The sequence below is a fragment of the Rana temporaria genome, chromosome 5, assembly GCF_905171775.1.
Source record: "Rana temporaria chromosome 5, aRanTem1.1, whole genome shotgun sequence".
Taxonomy (NCBI): domain Eukaryota; kingdom Metazoa; phylum Chordata; class Amphibia; order Anura; family Ranidae; genus Rana; species Rana temporaria.
The window spans coordinates 91,229,083-91,251,272 of record NC_053493.1 but is presented as its reverse complement, the minus strand read 5'-3'; the positions used below and the strand labels follow the sequence as shown (position 1 = coordinate 91,251,272).

The following is a 22,190-nucleotide window of genomic DNA, read 5'->3' as shown; positions in this document are numbered from 1 at the left end:
TTTTGATCTATCAAGCCCTACAGCCTTTGGCTGACTACGCACCATCTTAGAGAATGGTTATAAAAAGGGAAGCGCTCACTTACTGATCACCATCTTCAGGCATTCTGGATTGTCTTGTATCAAAGGCTCAGCCTGCACCGTCTTGCTTAGAAAGTTCTTGGAGATCAGAGGAAATCTGACTTTAGCAAGGATGTCTACCATGTATGGTTGTCGATTTGGTTCATCATACTTTAACCACCGCACAGCTGCATCATAAACCTAACAAATACACAACATTTAGAAAAACAAAAATGCAGAGTACAGTCATATTCTAGCCTTGAAAGGCATGCAATATGCATTACATTTACCACATTGAATAGTGACAGTGGCGATTTGAGGAAAACCAAACACAAAAAGCACATCAAACATGCAACTGCCCTCCCATAGGCCCAGTGCTGAGAAACATTTCTCAAAGCGGAAAATGCAGGAAGCCTCAACAAGTACACAAAAATGCAGCTCTAGCAATACCTGGAATGTTTTGCTATAAACACATTGTAAAATTCAGCTATACCTGGTCTTCGGCACGGACGGTCAGAGTGTCTTGGTTTAAAAGGTGGGTGACACGTTTCACATCAAGCTGTAGAAACTCGTCTGTCTTGTAAACTTCAGTAAAATGCTGATGGATAAAGTCATCTGCTGTGGCTTTAAGTTCTGGGCAATCAAGACATTCTGCCAGCACACTAATGCCTAGAAGCACATTAAACATACATTTTAACAGTTGTGTTATAAAGATTTCAAACCTAAAAACAAGCTGGCCAAAAAGACAGCCCCAAAACCCACATATATTATCAATTTTGTGTGAACCTATCTTTTTAAAGCATTTCCATAAAGAATTTCCACAAAAACCCAATCACTAGCTACCAGCACCAGCTTATCATTCAGACCCAGTCATGGAACAAACTGGAATGCCACCAGTGACAGCTTATGAGTGAAGCTCAAAGTTCAAGCTGAAAATATAAAGTTCTAGTCCAGGGCTCAAAATTTCAACTCCTGAGCTACTAGCCAGGCATTAAGGGTTACTCGCACCAGTTGCCCCACCATGCCCCGCCCCTAAACACAGCCTCAAATTATCGTTATCGTTAAAAGACAAAGGGGGACTCACAACCTGTTCTCTATTACAGGAGTCAATTATGTCTTGGACTCAGAAGAATCAAGCCTAAATCTTAGCGGCTTATGTCTCCAGAGTCCAGAATATTCTAACAGACTTTCTTTCCAGAGTCCATTTGGACAACGAATGGTCTCTCTCGAATGCCAAGAGTGAACACAAAGTTTATGGGAGAATCTGGACAAAGTTTTTGCAATACATGTCTGCTGTCGGATCACGTAGTGATCTAGAAGTTCTAAATAGCCTGGGCTTCCTCCAGTCGAATTTAGATCTGGCTCCATTGGTCAGTTACCTCAGAGTACAAGTGTCAGCTTTATTAGCCTTTACAGATTTCTAGGTCTAGGTATCTTTTCCTGTGCAACAATTTAAGGAAGTAACTGGGCTCAGACCTTGGAGAAAGCAGAGGTTTTCCAAATAGTCTCCCTCGTGTTCTCAATTCCCTCTCGGGAATTGGAGCGGAGTGTTCTAGGGCCATCTCCATTAAAGGCCTCTTTATCAAGTTTGCCTTTCCCCTGGCTATCACATTGGCATAACAAGCCTCAGATTGATTCACTGGTCATGGAGAACTTTAACGTTCTTTCCCATTCAAGCGGCGCTGTTACCTATGCTTAACTCAATTCCCAAGGGTACTTTATGGGAACCAAGAAATAGTTCTGCCAACCTTTAGAGTACTTACTTGCGTCCTCTAGTCATGGGAGAGGTCACACACTGGCTTAGTTGGTTAAAGTGTATGTCTAGTAAACGGAATCCTGAGTTTGACTCTCAGCAGTGTCTTCCGTTGGTTCTAAGAATCTCTCAGATATTGTGAAGTTATAGCTACAAGCTACAGCTTCCTTCATGCTTCAGAACGCCTGTTCATTCTTTTTGCCGGAAAGAACAAAGAGAAACGTGCCTCATCTAGGACTATTGTGGCATGGATTGTCAAGGCCATCCGACAGGCTCACTGAGACAAGGGCTTGGCTCCTTTGGAGATGGTGACTGCTCACCCGACCAGGAGTGTATCTACATCCTGAATGGCTTCACAGCATGCGGTTCCCAATGTAATCGGTAGGGCGGCCTTGTTGTCCCTGATCAATACATTTATGGCTTGTTATTGTATAGAGCCGCCCTCTATCTTCTGTTCATTTTGATTTACAAATCCTGTCAGGTGACAGTGTCAAACCCTTTTCCTTTTGCTCTGCAACTGCCCACCCAGGTGTGTATGGCTTATTTCCCATACGTATGCTGCCATGGAGTATCAGGAAAACTGAAAATTTCCTATCAAATACTTACCATAATTTTCCTTTAATGATGGACTCCATGGCAGCAGGAGTTCCTTCCAGAGTCACAAGTAGGCTAGTTACGGAACACACCCTCTGGCTCAGAGCAAAGATTTATGGGAGTGGGGTCAACCCATATGTATGCTGCCATGGAGTCCCTCAGGTAAGGAAAGTTATGCTAAGTATTTGATAGGAAATTTTCCGTTTTAGGTTTGCAAACAGAACATTAATGAATACAATAAAACAAATTCAAATTCTTTCTTCTCAGGAATTTGATTCCAATTTATCTTAGGCCAGGTGGGGCAATGCCAAGCTCTAAAAACACAATGGGAGATATATTTCAGTTTGAAATACCTCATCAGTCACTACACTTATGGAGGGCAAAATGTATTATTTTTAGAGAGAGTCGCTGCATGCTTTTACACCTTTATAAAAAAAAATTCCATCTTACCTAGGCAGTTTGATGCATCCACCTGCTCTTTAAGGAAGTCAACGCACATTCTTTTGACAGGCTCTATTTGATATTGATTAGCTGCATCCAACAGGGATTGTACATTGTTGCTATTTACTGAAATTCTAAACACACAAGAACACATTACAAAGCGTGTAAAAGCATATCAATTTCAATAATTAAAAAATTTAGCATTTTAAAGTTTCAGAGCCATTTTGTAGTAAAATAATAAAGGGACATGCAAAAATGCCAGGTAGCTCCTCAGACATTGGAAGCCAAATATTTTCAGTAAACGGTCCCATAAACATCTATGAGAACCTACTGTGCAGACGCTGCAAGCACACAGATGTTTGGGATGGATGTAAACAGATGTCAGAAGTCGTAGCATGGGGATAGTTATACATCTGGGGAGGGCAGCATAGTTTAAGACAGGAGAGAGGCACCGGGGCCAAAATAATGAGTTAAAATGTGCACTTAACCACTTACCGACTGCGCCATAGCCGAATAACGGTTACTGCGCAGCTTGATAACTCTGGGTGGGCATACATTGATGTCCTCCCATAATTGTGCTTCCGCGCATCCCCTGGGGAGCGTACAGGGGAGTATCCGCATCACAGTAAATGGCCGCTGACAGCGGCTGTTTACCACGTGATTGCTCCGTTTGACAGAGCGATCACTTGTAAACAAACCGGCATCATGTCCGGTACCTCCCCTCTCTGTACCAAATCGGTACATTGTAAGCAGAGAGGGGAGAGAACAGTTGCAGCAGCGCTGTGGGCTGGATGTGTAGTGCCCACAGCGCTGCTCTGACAACTGCAGCCTCCGCCGGTGATACCCAACCATACCCCAGCCTCTGTATGTGGCCAGGCTGTAGAAGTCATACTCAGGAGGAGTAGGAGAATCTATTTTGGGGTGTAATTTTTGGTATGTACATGCTATATGTTAAAAATATTGTATGAATGGACAGCTTTGTTTAAAAGAACACATTTTCCAAAAGCCATTAGAAATAAATGACATGTTCAAGACTCATTATGCCTCAGATTATACATTGGGTCGTTTTCTTTCCAAAATGGGGTCATTTTTGGAGCGCCTCCATTGTCCTGGTGTTCCAGGGCCTTCAAAAGTGTAATAGGTAGTCAGGAAATTGGATGTGCAATTTATGCTCCTAGAACTCCTGATGGTGCTCCCTGCATGTTGGGCCTCTGTATGTGGCCACGCTGTGTAAAAGTCTCTCACATGTGGTATCGCCATACTTGGGAGTAATAATGTGTTTTGGGGTGTAATTATTGGTATGAATATGCTGTGTGTGAGAAATAACTTGCTAATATGACAATTTTGTGAAAAAATAAAAAAAAATTGCAAAGAACTGCGGGGGACAATTACAACTTCAAAAAACGCACCATGCCTCTTACTAAATACCTTGGTATGTCTACTTTCCAAAAAGGGGTCATTTGGGGGGTATTTGTACTTTCCTGGCATGTTAGGGTCTCAAGAAATTAGATAGGCCATCAGTACCATCAGGCCATCAGGTGTGATCATTTTTCAGAGATTGGCACCATAGCTTGTGGACTCTATAACTTTCACAAAGACCAAATATACACCCATTTGGGTTATTTTTACCAAAGATATGTAGCGGGATAAATGTTGGCCAAAATTTATGAAGAAAAAATTACCAATTTGCTAAATTTTATAACGGAAACGACGAAAAATGCTTTTTTTTTTTTTACAGAATTCAGTATTTTCTTTTATAGCACAAATATAAAACAGTGGCGATTAAATACCACCAAAAGAAAGCTCTATATGTGGAAAAAAAAAAAAAAAAAAGACAAAAATTTCATATGGGTACAGTGTTGCATGACTGAGTAATTGTCATTCAAAAATTGTGAAAGCACCGAAAGCTGAAAATTGGTCTGGTTAGGAAGGGGGTTTAAGTGCCCAGTTGTCATGTGGTTAGGGCCAATTCGCACATCAGTTTTCAAGCAGAAAAGCTCATACATTTTGCTGCATGAAAAGCATCAAAAAAAAAAAGTAGAAATGTTATTGCTGAAGGTGCTGGTTTTACATCTATGCACTGCGGTTTACTGTAAAGGGTAAATTCACACTATAATACATATTATACAACTTTTGTTGTTCAATTGCCTTTAGATTTACTTTCAACTATGTAGTGCAAGGGCTTTCCTAATTGTATACAATTTGAAAGTGTTTAGGTTTGACCAGATTATATAATTTTGGTAAATCTAAAGGAAAGTTGTACAAGAAAAATGTATAAAAATTGTATAGTACATAGCCAGCTTAACACAAAGATCGGTGTGAATCCAGTCCAAAGCTACGTACACACTGGCCGAAAAGAGTGAATTCAACAGTTGCTGGCCGACCAGCTTTTGTCAAATGAGAATGCTGGAAAACCAATGGCTGCAAGTCCTGATCACTGTGTGCTGGTGGGGGGGGGGGGAGCAGTCCCCCTGTCAGAACACAGTAGCTCAGTGGGGAGACTGGTGCACCAACATTGGATGTGTTAGTACAGCATTCTAAAATTGAAATATTTGGATCGCATTGGCATGGTTTCTCCCTGCATGTGCATTCGGTATGATTGTTGGTGTGAACAAGCCCTAAGACCCCATTCACACTTGTGCAACTTGTCATGCGACTTCGGGGGGGGGGGGGCTTATCAAAATGTGGAAGCCCCAGATCCTGCCCCCCCCCCCCCCCCCCCATATGAACTAGTAATGGCATTAAACTGTTTTGACAATCCCTTATTTAAAAAAAAAAAAAAAATCCCCTGATGTAGATCCATTGTCAATCACAAAGCCTGCCGCCACCGCTGACCAGCCGCCTGCCAGCTCTTAAATAATCAATGGGTGGGGCCACCTGGTAACATCACAGACCCAGCATGCCCTTGTCGATGACAGCACAAAGGAGGGTGCCTCCCGGCGACATCACTGGGTGTCCCCCTCTTAGTTATTTAAGAACGGTCAGGCAGCGAAAGCCTTTGTCGGAAGTGGAGACTCTCTTCCCGCCCCCCTTTTGGATTAGCAGGGGCGGCGGGCGTCATGATTGACGATGGATCCACACCAGGGGACTTTTTTTAATAAAGGAATTGTCAAAAACAAAACTTTTGTTGCGTTTTCATTTACAGGTTTCACTTTTTTGGTAAGCGAGTAGGGAGGGGGTACTATGTAGCCTATAATTAATCTCATGGGTGGCAGAGCCCCGCTCGTCCCCCCCTTTCCTGACCTGCATGCTCGGATAAGGGTCTGGTGTGGATTTTTGGGGACCCCACGCAATTTTTCTTTTGTGTGTGGGGCTCCTCTTAATACTAGACCCCAAAAAAAACAGTATGCATGGGGGGGACCCCATGCTGTCTTTTTTATTGCGGACATTTTTTTTTTACATTCAACTGTCAGTGGGGAAATCCGCAGACAGCTACTTGAGTCATCGGTTAAGTGTGCAGCAGCCATCTTCCCAGTCCACTCCTTAGCAACCAGCTATTCTTCACACAGAATTTGAATCGGTCGCTCAATTTTCGACCAATTCAAATCGTTCTGAAAATGTGTTTGAAAATAAAGAAACCAAAATGAAACTACACATTTTTTCATTCTGCACATAGTCAACGACTTTGTACAGCACAAACAAAAAATGATCCCATTGGTCAAAGCCAATGTAATAAAAGTTGAAACAAAAATCACAACAAGTTGCATGGTAACGTTGCAATGAAAAAACCCATGATTTTTAAGTCACACAAATGTGAATGGACACTAAAGCCCCATACACACTATCAGTTTTCCTGCAGGTTTTTGTCTTCAGGTTTACCAAAACCATCTAATATGAGGTCAAACCTTAAGAGTTTCAATTTGTATGCAATCAGGCAGGCCCTTGCACTACATGGTTTTGGTAAACCTGAAGAGAAAAACCTGCAGGAAAACTGATAGTGTGTATGGGGCTTAAGCGTTTGCAGTTGAGGTTTAAATATCATTATCTGTATTAGCAAATAAACAACTTACTGGAGAAACTTAAAGGGTCACTAAAGGAAAAAATTATTTTGCCTAAAATTAATGTCTGCAAGGTAGACAGACAGAATAGTGTAATGATTCTGTTAAAAAACGAGTAAATACCTATTAAATTCCTTCATCTATATCACCTCCGGAGTTCTAGTTTCTGTTCTCTCATTCACTTCCTGGTTTGCATTGTTTGTTCATGTAAGAACTACATTTCCCAGTATGAATTGCGGCACGCCCAGTAATTCACACCTCCTTGAAGTGTCTAACATGTAGAGAGCGTCCTGCCACACAGATGTAGTTCCCAGGAGGGGGTGAGCACATTACTGACCACCACAGTAAAGCCTCCCATCACGGTGGTCAGTAAAATCAGATAAGCAGGAAGTGAACAGAACAGAGAATAAATAGAGAAACTTATGAGCAAAAACGAACAATGAGAAAGTGAAAAGAGGAATGTCTGCAGGTAAAGGATGCTTATTATGAAAAAAAATGTTTTCCTTTACAACCCCTTTAAGCAAAGAAGGTAGTAAAAGATATGCAATACCTTGCAGTGTATGCAAACTCCACCAACTGCTCTATGATGTCTGGTTCTGCATCTTTAAGTTCTACTTCGAAAGACTTTGACTCAATCATGTTGGCTATGGGGGAAAAAAAAAACACATAAAAATGCAAATGTAATACAGAATTTCAAGAAATCCATGTGCACACACTTCTGCCACAAAGGCTGTTCTTTCACAGAGCAACAGACGGTCTGTTTACTGAAAAAGGATCTCATGCATTAGGATTCTACAACTTCTTTTTCCATTAAGACCTAAACATAGGAATAAAAGGAGATTACAATATACATCAGCTTTATTAAAACAAATAATTCTTAGTGGTTGCCTATTATATATTCAACACATGGGGAAAGCCTTCTCTGAGTTGATAGTTAATGAGTTGACTAATTTTGAACTGCTAAAAATCATAAGACTACCTCAAACTGAATTCATTATCGGTCTGACTGAGCAGAACTTGTAGCGAGCTCCAGCTGTTGAAGACACAATGTTATGATCAGGTTTTGATTGTCTGGTAGTAATCAGACAAGGCTTGTAACCAAGGCAGGCATGCCAAATTAAATGAATCAGTGGGTCAAAATGAGTGGAATCTGGGCTGCATTCCATATCACTTTTTACTGTCCCTGATCTCCCCTTGGCTTAAATGCTATATTAAACTTATAAAAACATAAAAACCCTTGTAGGGGATAAAACACATTCCTTTTCTCTGTTTACAAAGTGAAAAGAAGTGAAGTGACTACCCTTCTGAAAAGATCCCATGGTATGTTGAGTATTTTAAATCTCACGAAAAGATGCTGCATTTCAGTGCAGGATCATCTTCTCAGCAAGATTTAGACAACATTTACCAAGATCTCTCTTTGGTTAGCTGGAGAACTGTTAATTCCTCGTTTCATTTAAATTCTTGTAATCAGGACTCCTATAGTTACATCAAGACCTATTTGTGCCTTGGTTGTTGCTGCATTTTTTTGGGGGGGGGGAATGGGGGCTTCAGGAACAGTGGGACTTCCTGTCCCACTTCCTCCTTCCTGTAGGCGATTAAGCTTAGTCGCCTACAGGAAGGGGCTGCTGTAGGCGATCGCCTAGGACACGTCACAGGTCCTAGGCGATCTCCTGGCCAATGACACGGCGCAGCGCCGGGCCGCGCGCGCATGCGCAGTGCCGCTCGCGCATTGCGCAGTGGGTCCCTGGCCGTGAAGCCGAAAGCTGTCACGGCCGGGTGCCCACAGTGACAATGAAGACGCCGGCCGGGGAGGGGGGGGAGAGGAGCGGAGCCCCGGCCGGCGCGGCGCTGGAACGCTGGAGCAGGTAAGTGTCTGTTTATTAAAAGCCAGCAGCTACACTTTTTGTTGCTGCTGACTTTTAATAAACATACAAATTGGCTGGAACTCCCCTTTAAGAAGATCACTAGCTGGGCATTTAGTAATACAGGAGTGTGGAGGCCATCTTTAACCACTTGCCACCTACCATATAGCAATTATATGGCGGCTCTGGACATCTTTCCGTGTGTGCGCATTTCCTGATGTGAATAAACCCGGTAAAAGGAGATACTCCTCCTCTTCCGTTTTTACTAGGAGATCAAAGCAGAAGCTCTCCCTCTCTACAGATTTCTGGGACACGCCACAGGTCCCAGAAGGCAGCAGGACATTCACAAAGCATATGCGCAGTGGGCAGCCGGCTGTGAAGCCGTAAGGGGTTGTAGCCGATTGCCCACAGTTAAAGGGTTTGTAAAGTCACTATGACCTTACAAGTATCCACTCGAGTATGTTGCTATTAATATTGCAAACATTATTTTTATATATATATATATATACATACATACATACATACATACATATACATACACATACACACACACACACACACATTATATATATATATATATATATATACACACACACACACACACACATATATACATATACAGCTGAAGAGCAGCGGGAGGGGCGGGGAGGAGAGTTGCTCTGACAGGGAGTGAGGGGGAGAGACTGTCAGAGCAGAGCAGCGGGATGACAGAGGCACATAACCTGACCACATTAATCATGGATCAGTAATGATTACTGTGGTCAGCACAGACAGGGTGACCACAAGAACTGGCAGGATCAACAAGATAGGAAGGGAAAAATTATATAGCACAAGCACTGTGCTATACAGCATGCCTTAAAGGAACAGGATCTTATTTTTCATGGTTACAAACACTTTAAGATGCTGGGACACAAAGACCGGTGAGGAAACCGGTTCAGGCGAGGACAGCGCTGGATCCCTGGACAGGCGATTTTAAGGGCCCTTTCACACGGAGCGCCCGTTCAGGTCCGCCTGCCAGTTTTTTAGGCGGACCTGAACGGGCGCTCCGTGCTCCTCTATGGAGCCGCGGATGTCAGCGGTGACATGCCCGCTGACAGCCGACCCGCTCCGCCAAAGTGTGACGGAGGAAAAACCTACTTTTCCCATCCATCTGGCAGATCGTGTGAATACGGACAGACGGTCCGTGTTCATCCGATCCCCCATAGGGCAGAGCGGAAAAAAGACAGGGCGGTCCCTGCACAGTGTGCGGGGACCGCCCTGTCATCTGCCGGCTCAGCGGGGATCAACGGAGCGATCCCCGCTGAGAAAGCGGAGGTTCACGGGGCGGATCATTACTGATCCGCCCAACTAAAAAAAAAAGTCAGCAGCTACAGTTTGTGTAGCTGCTGACGTTTAATTTTTCAAGAAATTTGTGAAGCTCCTCCTCAAGCTGGCTGTAAGCATTGTATTCTGCTACACAGTCATCAATTTCTACACAAATATCACAGATTCTTTTGCAATCCTTAGATTACATGATGGCATTGAGATTCCAAATCCAAATGTGTAAAGAAGAGTAGCAGACATCATTTCCAGGGAATAGGCACACAATTCATTCTGTGTGTTTCTTAACCACTTAAGACCTGGACCAAAATGCAGGTAAAGGACCTGGCCAGTTTTTGCGATTCGGCACTGCGTCGCTTTAACTGACAATTGCTCGGTCGTGCGACGTGGCTCCCAAACAAAATTGGCGTTCTTTCCCCCCCCCCACAAATAGAGCTTTCTTTTGGTGGTATTTGATCACCTCTGCGGTTTTTATTTTTTGCGCTATAACACAAAAATAGAGCGACAATTTAAAAAAAAAAAAAAAAAGCAATATTTTTTACTTTTTGCTATAATAAATATCCCCCAAAAATATATAAAAAAACATGTTTTTCCTCAGTTTAGGCCGATACGTATTCTACCTATTTTTGGTAAAAAAAATCAAAAAAAAAATCGCAATAAGCGTTTATCGATTGGTTTGCGAAAATTTTATAGTGTTTACAAAATAGGGGATAGATTTATTGCATTTTTATTAATTCTTTTTTTTTTTACTACTAATGGCGGCGATCAGTGATTTTTTTCGTGACTGCGACATTATGGCGGACACATTGGACAATTTTGACACATTTTTGGGACCATTGTCATTTTCACAGCAAAACATTATATAAAAATGCATTGTTTACAGTGAAAATGTCATATGTGTTTATAACTGTTGGGGGGCGGGGCTGGACGTGTGACGTCATTGATCGCCTTTCCCTATATCAGGGAACACACGATCAATGACGGCGCCACAGTGAAGAACGGGGAAGCTGTGTTTACACACGGCTCTCCCCGTTCTTCAGCTCCGGGGACCGATCGCGGGACTCCGGCGGCGATCGGGGCCGCGGGTTCCACGGTCACGGAGCTTCGGACCGGATCGCGGGCGCGTGCCCGCGGCTGTGCACTTAAAGAGGACGTACAGGTAGGTGCTTGTGCCCAGCTGTGCCATTCTGCCAACGTATATGTGCAGGAGGCGGTCCTTAAGTCAGGGATCGACAAATCCAGGGCGCCAGGTCGCCATGGCGACTAGAAATAGTGTCCTGGCAACTTGGCTTGGAAGGTGGGCAAAAAAAAAAAATAAATAAAAAAATAAAAATTTTTTTGTGAGCTGGTGCCATCTGGTGGTGAGCCGTTGGTATTACAAGTTAAGCATTACAAGTTAAACAGCAATTCTAATGTAATTTTTCACTGCCATCTTTTTCCCTCTGATTAGAACCCCCAAACATTATATATATTTTTTATCCTAACACCCTAGAGAATAAAATGGCGATCGTTGCAATACTTTCTGTCACGCCGTATTTGCGCAGCGGTCTTACAAGCGCACTTTTTTGGAAAAAAATTACACTTTTTTCAATTAAAAAATAAGACAACAGTAAAGTTATCCCCATTTTTTTTTATATTATGAAAGATAATGTTACGCCGAGTAAATTCATACCCAACATGTCACGCTTCCAAATTGCGTTTACATATGCGGGCGCTGCTCACGTATGTGTTCGCTTCTGCACGCAAGCTCGTCGGGACGGGGGTGCATTTTCTGGCTTCTAACTTTTTTAGCTGGCTCCTAGATTCCAAGCAAATTTGTCAACCCTGCCTTAAGTGGTTACTAAACACCCCCATAATATCTGGCATCTAAGTGATTCATGCACACAGAATATACTTACTGGTAAACATCAGGTTAAAGAAGTGACTGGCAGCTGCCAATACCACACGATGAGCTGGGATCTTTCTGTCTTGCACCATAAGAATAACATCACACAAGGTTTTCTAAAACACATAAAAAAATTAAAAAAATAAGTAGAGGAAAGAGAAAACACCAAATCCAGAAAACAATTACATTATGAAAGTGATGGTGCTGGTTAAAGCTGTATAATCCTCCCTTGCAATGGGGCTGCCCCTGCACCGCAAGGACTAAATATGCCCATTTAGGTCTAGGGTTCTGGAAAAGCAACTTTTAGGGGCCCTTCACACGAGCGGACCAGAGCAGACCCTCCCGCCTCCTCTATGGAGCAGCTGACACCAGATCTGAATTGGTTGCTAAAAACAAAATAATGGGGATCCATTCCCCATCCCGCTGGCAGATCAGATGACAGACAGGTGTAAAACAGACAGGTGGTCTATTTACATACAACCACACAGAGGAGACCGGGCTGTGCCCGCTCTACATAAGCAGAGTGGACATGGACCAGCCATCCGTCTGCCCTGTGTGGAAGGGGCCTTGGTTACCTGATCCCTCTACTCCTGGTGGCCATTTCTTTCTGCTGCTCCACAGCTTGTGGACTATCCCTTGGCATCCTCATGTCCAACGCAGAGCTATGTGTCCTGCATTGTACTTGATGTCAGAGGGCATGCAACCGCTAGAGCATACGGGAGAAGAAGCTCCGGGGACTGATGTAGTAGCCCAGCGGGAGCCTGTGGGAAAGGAAGATCGGATAAGCAAAGTACTCTTTGGGGTACCCTAGACCTAGTGAACGGAAGGATTTTTGTTTTTGCAAAAGAACACAGCTAAAAAATAAAGAAATAATAAAAAAATTAAAAAAAAAAAAAAAAAAGGCAGAGGAAAAGGCACATTTATGAAGGACAAAATATCCTTTACAAAAAGGTGCTTAGCACTCTGCTTTCATCAGGAGGCCAAAGCAAGGGAAGCTCTATTAAATGAATGTAAGAAAAACAAAAGCCGGAAGGAAAGCCTGTTCATGTGAAATTTCAGAATCGCACAAAACTATACAGAGTTGAGCTCATAAGATTGCATACCCTAAGGAATCGGTAAAATGTGAACCATTTTTAAGAAAAACCACAAACCCAAATACAATTCTTTGTTTTTAATGCAATTCAAATTAAACTTTTAGGCATCACATAACACAATCATCAAAAGGAGTAGTAAAGGAAAAAAAATGTTGCCTAAAATTAATGTCTGCAAGGTAGACAGACAGAATAGTGCAAGGATTCTGTAAAAAAAAAAAAAACCTATTAAATTTCTTCATCTATATCACCTCCGTTCTAGTTTGTTCTGTCATTCACTTCCTGGTTTGCGGCACTCGTTCATGCAAGAACTACATTTCCCAGTATGAATTGCGGCACGCCCAGTAATTCACACCTCCTTGAAGTCTCTAACACGTAGAGAGCGTCCTGCCACACAGATGTAGTTCCCAGGAAGGGGCGAGCACGTCGCTGACCACCGCAGTAAAGCCTCCCTTCACGGTTGTGAGTAACAATCAGACAAACAGGAAGTGAACAGAACAGAGAAGAAATAGAGCAACTTCTGAGCAAAAATGAACAATGAGGAAGTGAAAAGGATGCTTATTATGAAAAAATATTTTTTCCTTTACAACCCCTTTGAAAACAAACATAACAAAAAGGATACAGTGTTGCATGACCGTGCAATTCTCATTCAAAATGCAACCGTGCTAAAAGCTGAAAATTGGTCTGGGCAGGAGAGGGGGGGGGGGGGGCAACACTTTCAGCATTAGAAATTTAGTCAAGTGTGAACAAGCCCTAAGTGAAAAGAACAACCTGATACCAGAACTGTCAGGCAAAATTCAAAGCATCCACAACCCAACTGTGCATTATACTGCAGTTTATTTAACCACTTAAAGCGGGGTTCCAACCACAATTAGCATTTTTTAAATGTATGTCCTTTCATCATGCGTTTTTTTTTTTATATAAATCCGGTCACTTACTATTTTACAATCCGCCGCCGCTCCGCATAGTTATTCAAAAAAGATAGTTTATAAACTATGTCCACACCGTTGTCATTTTGCTTGTGGGCATTGTGAAGCCCACAAGCACTTACTTCCTGGAAGTCTTGGATGGGGAGTCATAATTGGGTAGCGCACTACATCCTGGGAAATGATGACACACATTTCCCAGGAGCATTAGAGGGAGATGTCAGGATTATAGGTGATTCCAAAGGCAGATTTTGTGGGACTGCATAGCAACAGGCATTTTCAGATGAGTAAAAAAAAAAAAAAATTCTCTCTTTAGGTCTAATGAGCACAATAATGAAAAAAAATATTTGGGATGGAAACTCCACTTGAAGGACTGAACCTCTGTCTGAGATTATTGTTTACAAGTTAAAAAGTTTGATTGAAAATTACTTAGTAAAAAAAAAAAAAAGAATCATAATGTTTGGGTTTTTTAACACCCTAGAGAATAAAATGGCCTTCATTGCAATACTATGTCACACCATATATGCGCTGCGGCCTTACAAGTGCACTTTTTTTGGAAAGAATACACTTTTGTGAAAGATAATGTTACGCCGAGTAAATACCCAACATGTCACGCTTCAAAGTTGCACCCCCCTCGTGGAATGGCGACAAACTTTTATCCTTAAAAAACGTGTTTAAAAAATTCTACAGGTTGCATATTTTGAGTTACAGAGGAGGCTAGAATTATTGCTCTCGCTCCAATGATCGCGGCGATACCTCACATGTGTGGTTTGAACACCGTTTTCATATGCGGGCGCTGTGTGTGTGTTCTCGTCTGCATGCAAGCTCGACCATATGAAAGGACTGGTAGAATCTAAAACATATTGCATCCCACCATCATTCAACGTACTACGCAAATCTATCCTCCAAATTCCCCAACAGTTGCCACCAGACTCCCCTTTCCTGTCCCCTCATACATTCACAAACCCCCTTGTATTCTTCTCTCAAAATGTAAAGTGTTTGGTAAATAAGGACCAGTCCTGTTACTAATCCGCTCTTTCTCCAGTCAGGGAATGAATTGCATTCTGGGAGAAGAATACACGTAGTTTTGTGATTTTTGTGAATAGGAGCTATATGGACCACAGTGAAATGACCGTCCACAGTATAAAGACTAGGTGGAAGATTGCAGTCACCTGACCACAGAGAAACAGAAAAAAAAAAAAAGGGAAGTATTGAAAAAGATGCATTACAGGATGTAAGCAAAGTTATTGTGTAACCTTTCTTTGTACTTTAAAGTGGTATTAATTCCCAAAAGAAAAATGTCTTGTATTGAGCTTAACTGCCTCAATACCAGGCCAATTCTGACACTTCGTCATGTATATGTAAAAAACTACTCTCTTTTTACTAGAAATTTTTTAACCCCCCCAAACATTATATATATATATATATATATATATATATATATATATATATATATATATATATATATATATATATATATATATATATATATATACATACACACACACACACACACACACACACACACACACACACACACACATACATATACACACACACACACACACATTTTAAAAGCAGAGACCTTAGAGAATAAAATTGCAGTCATTGACATAATTTAGGTCACACAGTATTTGCGCAGCTGTCTTTAAAACATATTTTTTGGTGAAAAAAAAAAAACACACTTTAATGTTAATGCATGGTATACAGCTTGTTCTGTAATTTGGTCCCTTCCATCACCTGAAATGCCTGGCAATGCCTCCCCCCCCAGTAAACTGACCACGGTTTATCATGGTTGCTAAACCCTGACACCATGGTCAGTTTACATGCCATCCGCAGCTCTGGTTTTTTTTGCCCTTTTTCAATCTATATATTCTATTGCAAGCGCTGTAATTATTTTATTGTTATGTAAACAAGGCAGATCGTTGTTCTGTCAGAGGAAGAGAGATCTGTGATTCCTACTAATTAGGAACACCAATCTCTTTGTCTAGTGTCAGCATCTCCCCACACAGTTAGAAAACAATTTGATTGCCCCTGATGCCTTCCCTGCCAGTGTCCATGCATTTTTATTGGTGTCACTGGTCCCGAAAAAGTGTCAATTAGTGTCCAATTTGTCTGTAGCAGAATACAAAAATTGGCCTAAAATTTAGGAAGAAATTAGATTTTTTACATAGACATGTTGTACAGCAGAAAGTAAAAAAAATAATAATAATAATTTCCCCCCAAAATTGTTGTTCTTAGCACAATAAAGACTGCAGAGGTGATCAAATACCAACAAAAGAAAGCTCCATTTGTGGGGAAAAAAAAACATCAATTTTGTTTGGGTACAACATTGCACGACCACGCAATTGTCAGTTAACCCTTTCATGCAGAAGCCCATTTCTGACATTTGTTGCTTGCAAGTTAAAATCTGCATTTTTTGCTAGAAAACTAGAAAGACACTTTCATGAATTAAAAGAAAAACTGAAGTTGCTGTTGACATGGTTGATGCCCCCGAAATGCTGAGATGGCTATGCACGGCAGGGCTCACAACCCACGTGTGCGCCCTGAGTGATAGCGTCAGCGCTGTGATTCTCATTGTGAAATGCGGGGACCGGGGGGGGGGGGGGGGGGCTGGGCCTGGAGGGTGTTGGAGGCCTTGAATGGCACCCCTCCTTCGGCGTGGACCCTGGGTGGGGTCGCCCCTGGTACCGCCTAGGGTGGTTCTCCACTCGTGGCAATACCAGAGCCCGAAACGCGCTGTGCTTAGATAACTGGAGGAGGGTAGGCGAGCCATCCACCCTACTCTCAAAAATAACCTTCTTATGCTTTAATTGTTTTGGCTACCTTCGGATATTTCTTTGTGTTTTCTTTTTGTTTTGTTGTAATGGAAAAACGTACGTCACTGTTACTAACGAGTATTGCTGAACGGTAAGATGTGACTGAACTCAATAAAATAAGTTTAAAAAAAAAAAGAAAAACTGAAAAGTAAAAAAAGTTAGCCCAATTTTAGATACCCAACATGTTATGCTTTGAAATTGCGCACACTTGTGGGATGGCGACAAACTGCGGTACCTAAAAATCTCCATAGGCGACGCTTTAAAAAAATTATGGTTACCAGATTAGAGTTACAGAGGAGGTCTAGTGCTAGAATGTATTGCTCTCGCTCTAACAGTCATGGTGATACCTCACATGTGTGATTTGAACACAGTTTACATATGTGGGCACAACATGTGTGCATTTTCTTTGCTGCCCGAGCTCGCGGGCACAGAGGCACTTAAAAAAAAATCAATTGTATCACTTTTATTGCTGTCACAATGAATGTATACATCTACCACATAGGTGGTACTCTTTATGAAGGGATCAGGTACGGTCAGCGCCGAGGGGGGTTAAAATAAAAACCACAGCGACGCATCACAAAAAATGGCCTAGTCGTTAAGGAGGTAAAACCTTCCGGGGCTGAAGTGGTATGGGAAATAAAGTCCCAGTACCTCTGCTGCAACAGTCCAGGGACCCTCACCAGCATCTTCCTATAAGCCTCTTTGGCCATCACGGGATGATGTCACTCCCACACATGCACAGGAGTAGTCATCCCCGCAAACAGGCACTGTGTCGGAATGCAAACTGAGCTGCGCATGCACATATATTCTACAGATAACTGAACAGATTTCTTTTTTTAGCAGAAAAGACATTGCATGCCTCTTCTGCCATAAAGAGCCTGCTCGCGGTGTTTTAAATTAAAGGGTCACTAAAGGAATTTTTTTTTTTTAGCTAAATAGCTTCCTTTACCTTGCTGCAGTCCTGGTTTCATGTCCTCATTGTTCGTTTTTGCTTTCATGTTGCTGTAAATCCTCTCTGTTTTGGACACTTCCTGGTTGCCTGTTTCCTGATAACCACAGTGCTGGGAGATTTCTCACGGTGGTCACTAATGTGATTATTGTGTGTAAAACGAAACTGGATTGGTGCTGAGGAGTTTTAGACAAAGTATCACTGCTCTCTATTGGCTGACTGCCCTCTAGTGGCTCTCTGTACATCAGAGAACCAGGAAACAACAGCAAAAACGAAACTACACTGCAGGCACATTATATGATTGTTTTTTTATCAATTTTTAATAATTTTTAAAAGGAATCAGTTAACTATTATGTCTCTATGCCCTGTAAACAGTCATTTCAGCAAAAAAAATTTTTTCCTTTAGTGACCCTTTAAGACTTTAGTTTTCGCTTTAACGGCAAAGTTCACCTTTATCAAAAAATAGGTCCAAGTAGATTAGGGAGGTCTGTAGATGAAAACAAACCATGCAGCTTTGACCAAAATGGAATAAATGCCTTTGCTATAGATGTAGGCCATTTATGTACCTCAGGAAGCCTGAATGGAAAACTCCCCAGACGTTGACATTACCAAGAGATGCCCGGCTGTTACTGTTCACCCGCTCACATACTCTCTCCCCTGATGATGTAGCTCTGAGCTCAGTGTTGGGGAGCTCAGCCCTGTGATGATGAAGGTGAACAGTAAGGCTCCATGCACACCTAGGGATTTCAATCACCACGATTCTGCCCGCGATTCCAATTTGCGATGTCATTACTTCTTAGGCTTGGTTCACACTGGTGCGATGCGAGAACCATCGCAATTCCTGTGCGGGTACATCGCAATTCCTGTGCGAGAACCATCGCAATTCCTGTCCGGGTTCCTCCATCGCATCTGACTCGCAGGCAGTTCACACTGCTCTCTGCAAACCGCTGTGGGTGTCAATATGAAGTTAAAGGGTCACTAAAGGAAAAACATTTTTTGCCTAAAATTAATGTCTGCAAGGTAGACCGACAGAATAGTGTAATGATTCTGTTAAAAACTAGTAAATACCTATTAAATTCCTTCATCTATATCACCTCCGGCGTTCTAGTTTCTGTTCTCTCATTCACTTCCTGGTTTGCGGCGCTCGTTCATGTAAGAACTACATTTCCCAGTATGCATTGCGGCACGCCCAGTAATTCACACCTTCTTGAAGTCTCTAACACGGAGAGAGCGTCCTGCCACACAGATGTAGTTCCCAGGAGGGGGCGAGCACGTTACTGACCACCGCAGTAAAGCCTCCCATCACGGTGGTCAGTAAAATCAGACAAGCAGGAAGTGAACAGAACAGAGAAGAAATAGAGCAACTTCTGAGCAAAAACTAACAATGAGGAAGTGAAAAGAGGAATGTCTGCAGGTAAAGGATGCTTATTATGAAAAAAAATGTTTTCCTTTACAACCCCTTTAATAACACTCGCAATTGGTTGGCAGAAAGTAGTGCAAACTTTGGCATCAGATCACATGGGTCTGAACACCCATGCAATCCGATTCCAGTACAAACAAAATAAGAAAAAAAAAAAAAAAAAGGGTCCTGCGCCATTTTGGCCCAATCGCACTGCGATTAGGGTGCCAATAAGAAGTAATGACATCACAAACGCGTTGCGCATTCTGCAGCGATTCCAATAGCCTAGGTGTGAATGGAGCCCAATCACTGAGCCACTCTTAGCAATGTCCTGGGAGTTTTTTAGTCACGCTTCATGAGGTACAGTATGTAAAATGACCTACACATCTATAGCAAGGACATATTCCACTTTAGGCAAAGCTACACGGTTTACTTTGAGCTACAAATGCCCCTTACCCGCAGAGGAAGTGTTATGGTAAAGGTGAAGCAACTCTTTAACCTCACGCCGATATACGTCGGCAGACTGGCACTACTGCGCAAACTGACGTACCTGTATGTCAGTTCATAAAAGCAGGATAGCGGGCGGGAGCGTGCCCACAGACTCGATATGCGCCAGCGGCCTGCAATCACAGTGAGGCAGAATGGGGAACTGCCAATGTAAACAAGGAGAGTCTCCATTCTGCCTAGTGACATGACAGGGATCTTCTGCCCCCAGTGATCTCAGTCATGTTTCATTAAGCCCATCCCCCCTCCAGTTAGAACACGCTGACGGAACACCGTTAACCCCCTTCCCTGCCAGTGTCATTTTTACATTGATCAGTGCATTTTTATAGCACCGGTCAACGTAATAATGTCACCGGTCCCCAAAAGTTGTATATTTAGGGTCAGATTTGTCCGCCGCAATGTTGTAGTCTCCCTAAAAATCACAGATCACTGCCATTACCAGAAAAAAAAAAGTCCCTAAATTTATCCCGTAGTTTGTAAATGCGTAAACTTTTGTGCAAACCAATCAATATACACCTATTGCGATTTTTTAACCAAAAACATGTGGAAGAATATATATCGGCCTAAACTGATGAATCTTTTTTTATATATTTTTCTCTGGGACATGTATTATAGCAGAAAGAATATGTTTTTTCTTCAAAATTGTCGCACTTTTTTTTGCTTATAGCACAAAAAATAAAAACCGCAGAGGTGATCAAATACCACCAAAAGAAAACTATTTGTGGGGTAGGGGGGAGGCATTAACTTTGTTTGAGTATGTCGCACGACTGCGCAATTGTCAGTTAAATCAATGCAGTAGTGCCGTATTGCAAAAAATGACCTGGTCATCAAGGGGGTAAATCCTTCTGGGGCTGAAGTGGTTAAGGTAGCGGATTCATTCTTTATAGGCTGCCAACACATGCAAATGTTCAATAAGCCTGCCAGTCTGTATGTGGCATTGCCAGTCCATCAGCCCACGCTGGATGTGTGGATTGGGGTGACACTACATCTCTCTGTACAGGGGACACACATGGTGAGATGACACAGGTAATACAGAGTGTCATCACACTATCATTGGTCAGCTGTGATCTGTGTTGGCCCTCTGATGTCATCATAGCCCACAGACAGGCCTCAGTAGGACAGCGCCCCCTGCAGACAGGTTACCTGCTTTCTCATGACATTCATGACTCCCATAAAACTGGCCAGCAGTTTGGCTTCCTCCCGGGCGGCGAATTTCTTTTCGGTCTTCTTCTTGCTGCTGGCTTTCTCGGCGCCCTGCGCTGCCATTCTTCTCAGCCTCGACCCGATTCCCCGGCTCCCCACCGGAACACACAGCGACCCGCCACCGTAAACAACAACAACACGGCAGGCACCGACACTCAGCTCACCCCGCACGACCGCTATTGGCCGACGATGACGAGGCCCCGAGCGTTGGTGGATTCCATTGGCTGGCTGGATGCGGCGGCGCAGTGGTCACGTGTCCTCCTAGTGACGTCAGCGGCATGGCCGGAGAGCTGTGTGGGGCGGGTTGTGTTGGTGAGGGAGGGGGTGTCAGTACAGGAAATCGAGCTCCTCCCTCCCAATACATGTACATTATATAGAAGGCCATGGGCGGGCAGGAGCATGCGCTATCTTTGTTCGGATGTAAAGTTGGGAGTGTCTGTACGGGTAGTAGAAATCAGTGTCCGACTGGTGTACGGACTGGGAGAGAGCGGTCTGGCTGCAGAGTGGAGCTCCACAGATGACAGGAAGCACGTGGCCTCCACTTCACTTTTTTTTTTTTTTTCACACTGAACTTTGTGAATCTCTGTAGCTGGAGCTCCAATACAGGAAGTGGAGGACACATGATTCCCGTGTAGAGTGGAGCTCCAGTGACTGCAGTCTGCAGCACATACTGAGCCATTCTGTTGTTCCTATTAAAGCGGGGGTTCACCCGAAATTTTAACATTAGATTGAGGCGAATTACGGGAAGCAGAATCGGGTGTTTTTTTTAAAAATCAATGCAGTACTTACCGTTTTAGAGATAGATGTTCTCCGCCGCTTCCGGGTATGGTCTGCGGGACTGGGCGTTCCTATTTGCTTGACAGCCTTCCGACGGTCGAATACAGCGCGTCACGAGTTGCCGAACGGCGGTGCGGCTCTATACGGCGCCTGCGCACCGACGTTCGGCTACTTTCGGAAACTCGTGACGCGCTGTATGCGACCGTCGGAAGGCTGTCAATCAAATAGGAACGCCCAGTCCCGCAGCCCATACCCGGAAGCCGCGGAGAACGTCTATCTCTAAAACGGAAAGTACTGCATTGATTTTAAAAAAAACACCCGATTGTGCTTCCCGTAATTAGCCTCAATCTAATGTTAAAAATAGATTTTTTGGGTGAACCTCCACTTTAATTAAAGAGGAAGTAAACCATCTCTAAAAAAAAAAATACTAACTCATTATGAATTACTTTCCTTAGATCGAAGCCCCCGCAGTGGTCCTCGGTCACCTCCTCCGTCACCACCATGATACACAGAGTGACTTCCGGGTATCGCTGCGACTGGCCGGAGCAGCGATCACGTCACTCCCGCACAATGCGCGCTGTTGCTGCCACTAACGCCGTAGACATCGGTGCC

The 22,190-nt window shown here is 43.0% G+C and overlaps 1 protein-coding gene across 1 annotated transcript in view; it reads right to left on the bottom strand.

Moving 5' to 3' along the window:
- The window catches only part of KLHL7 (kelch like family member 7), a 32,433-nt gene extending 11,378 nt beyond the window's left edge, over positions 1 to 21,055 (bottom strand). The window contains exons 1-6 of the mRNA XM_040352844.1: positions 20,742 to 21,055; positions 11,924 to 12,026; positions 7,394 to 7,487; positions 2,855 to 2,979; positions 551 to 726; positions 84 to 258 (exon numbers count right to left, since the gene is read on the bottom strand). Coding sequence (XP_040208778.1) covers positions 84 to 258; positions 551 to 726; positions 2,855 to 2,979; positions 7,394 to 7,487; positions 11,924 to 12,026; positions 20,742 to 20,864 — 796 coding nt within the window. The 5' untranslated portion in view covers positions 20,865 to 21,055. The remainder of the gene's footprint in view (positions 1 to 83; positions 259 to 550; positions 727 to 2,854; positions 2,980 to 7,393; positions 7,488 to 11,923; positions 12,027 to 20,741) is intronic.
- Positions 21,056 to 22,190: the final 1,135 nt, after the last annotated feature.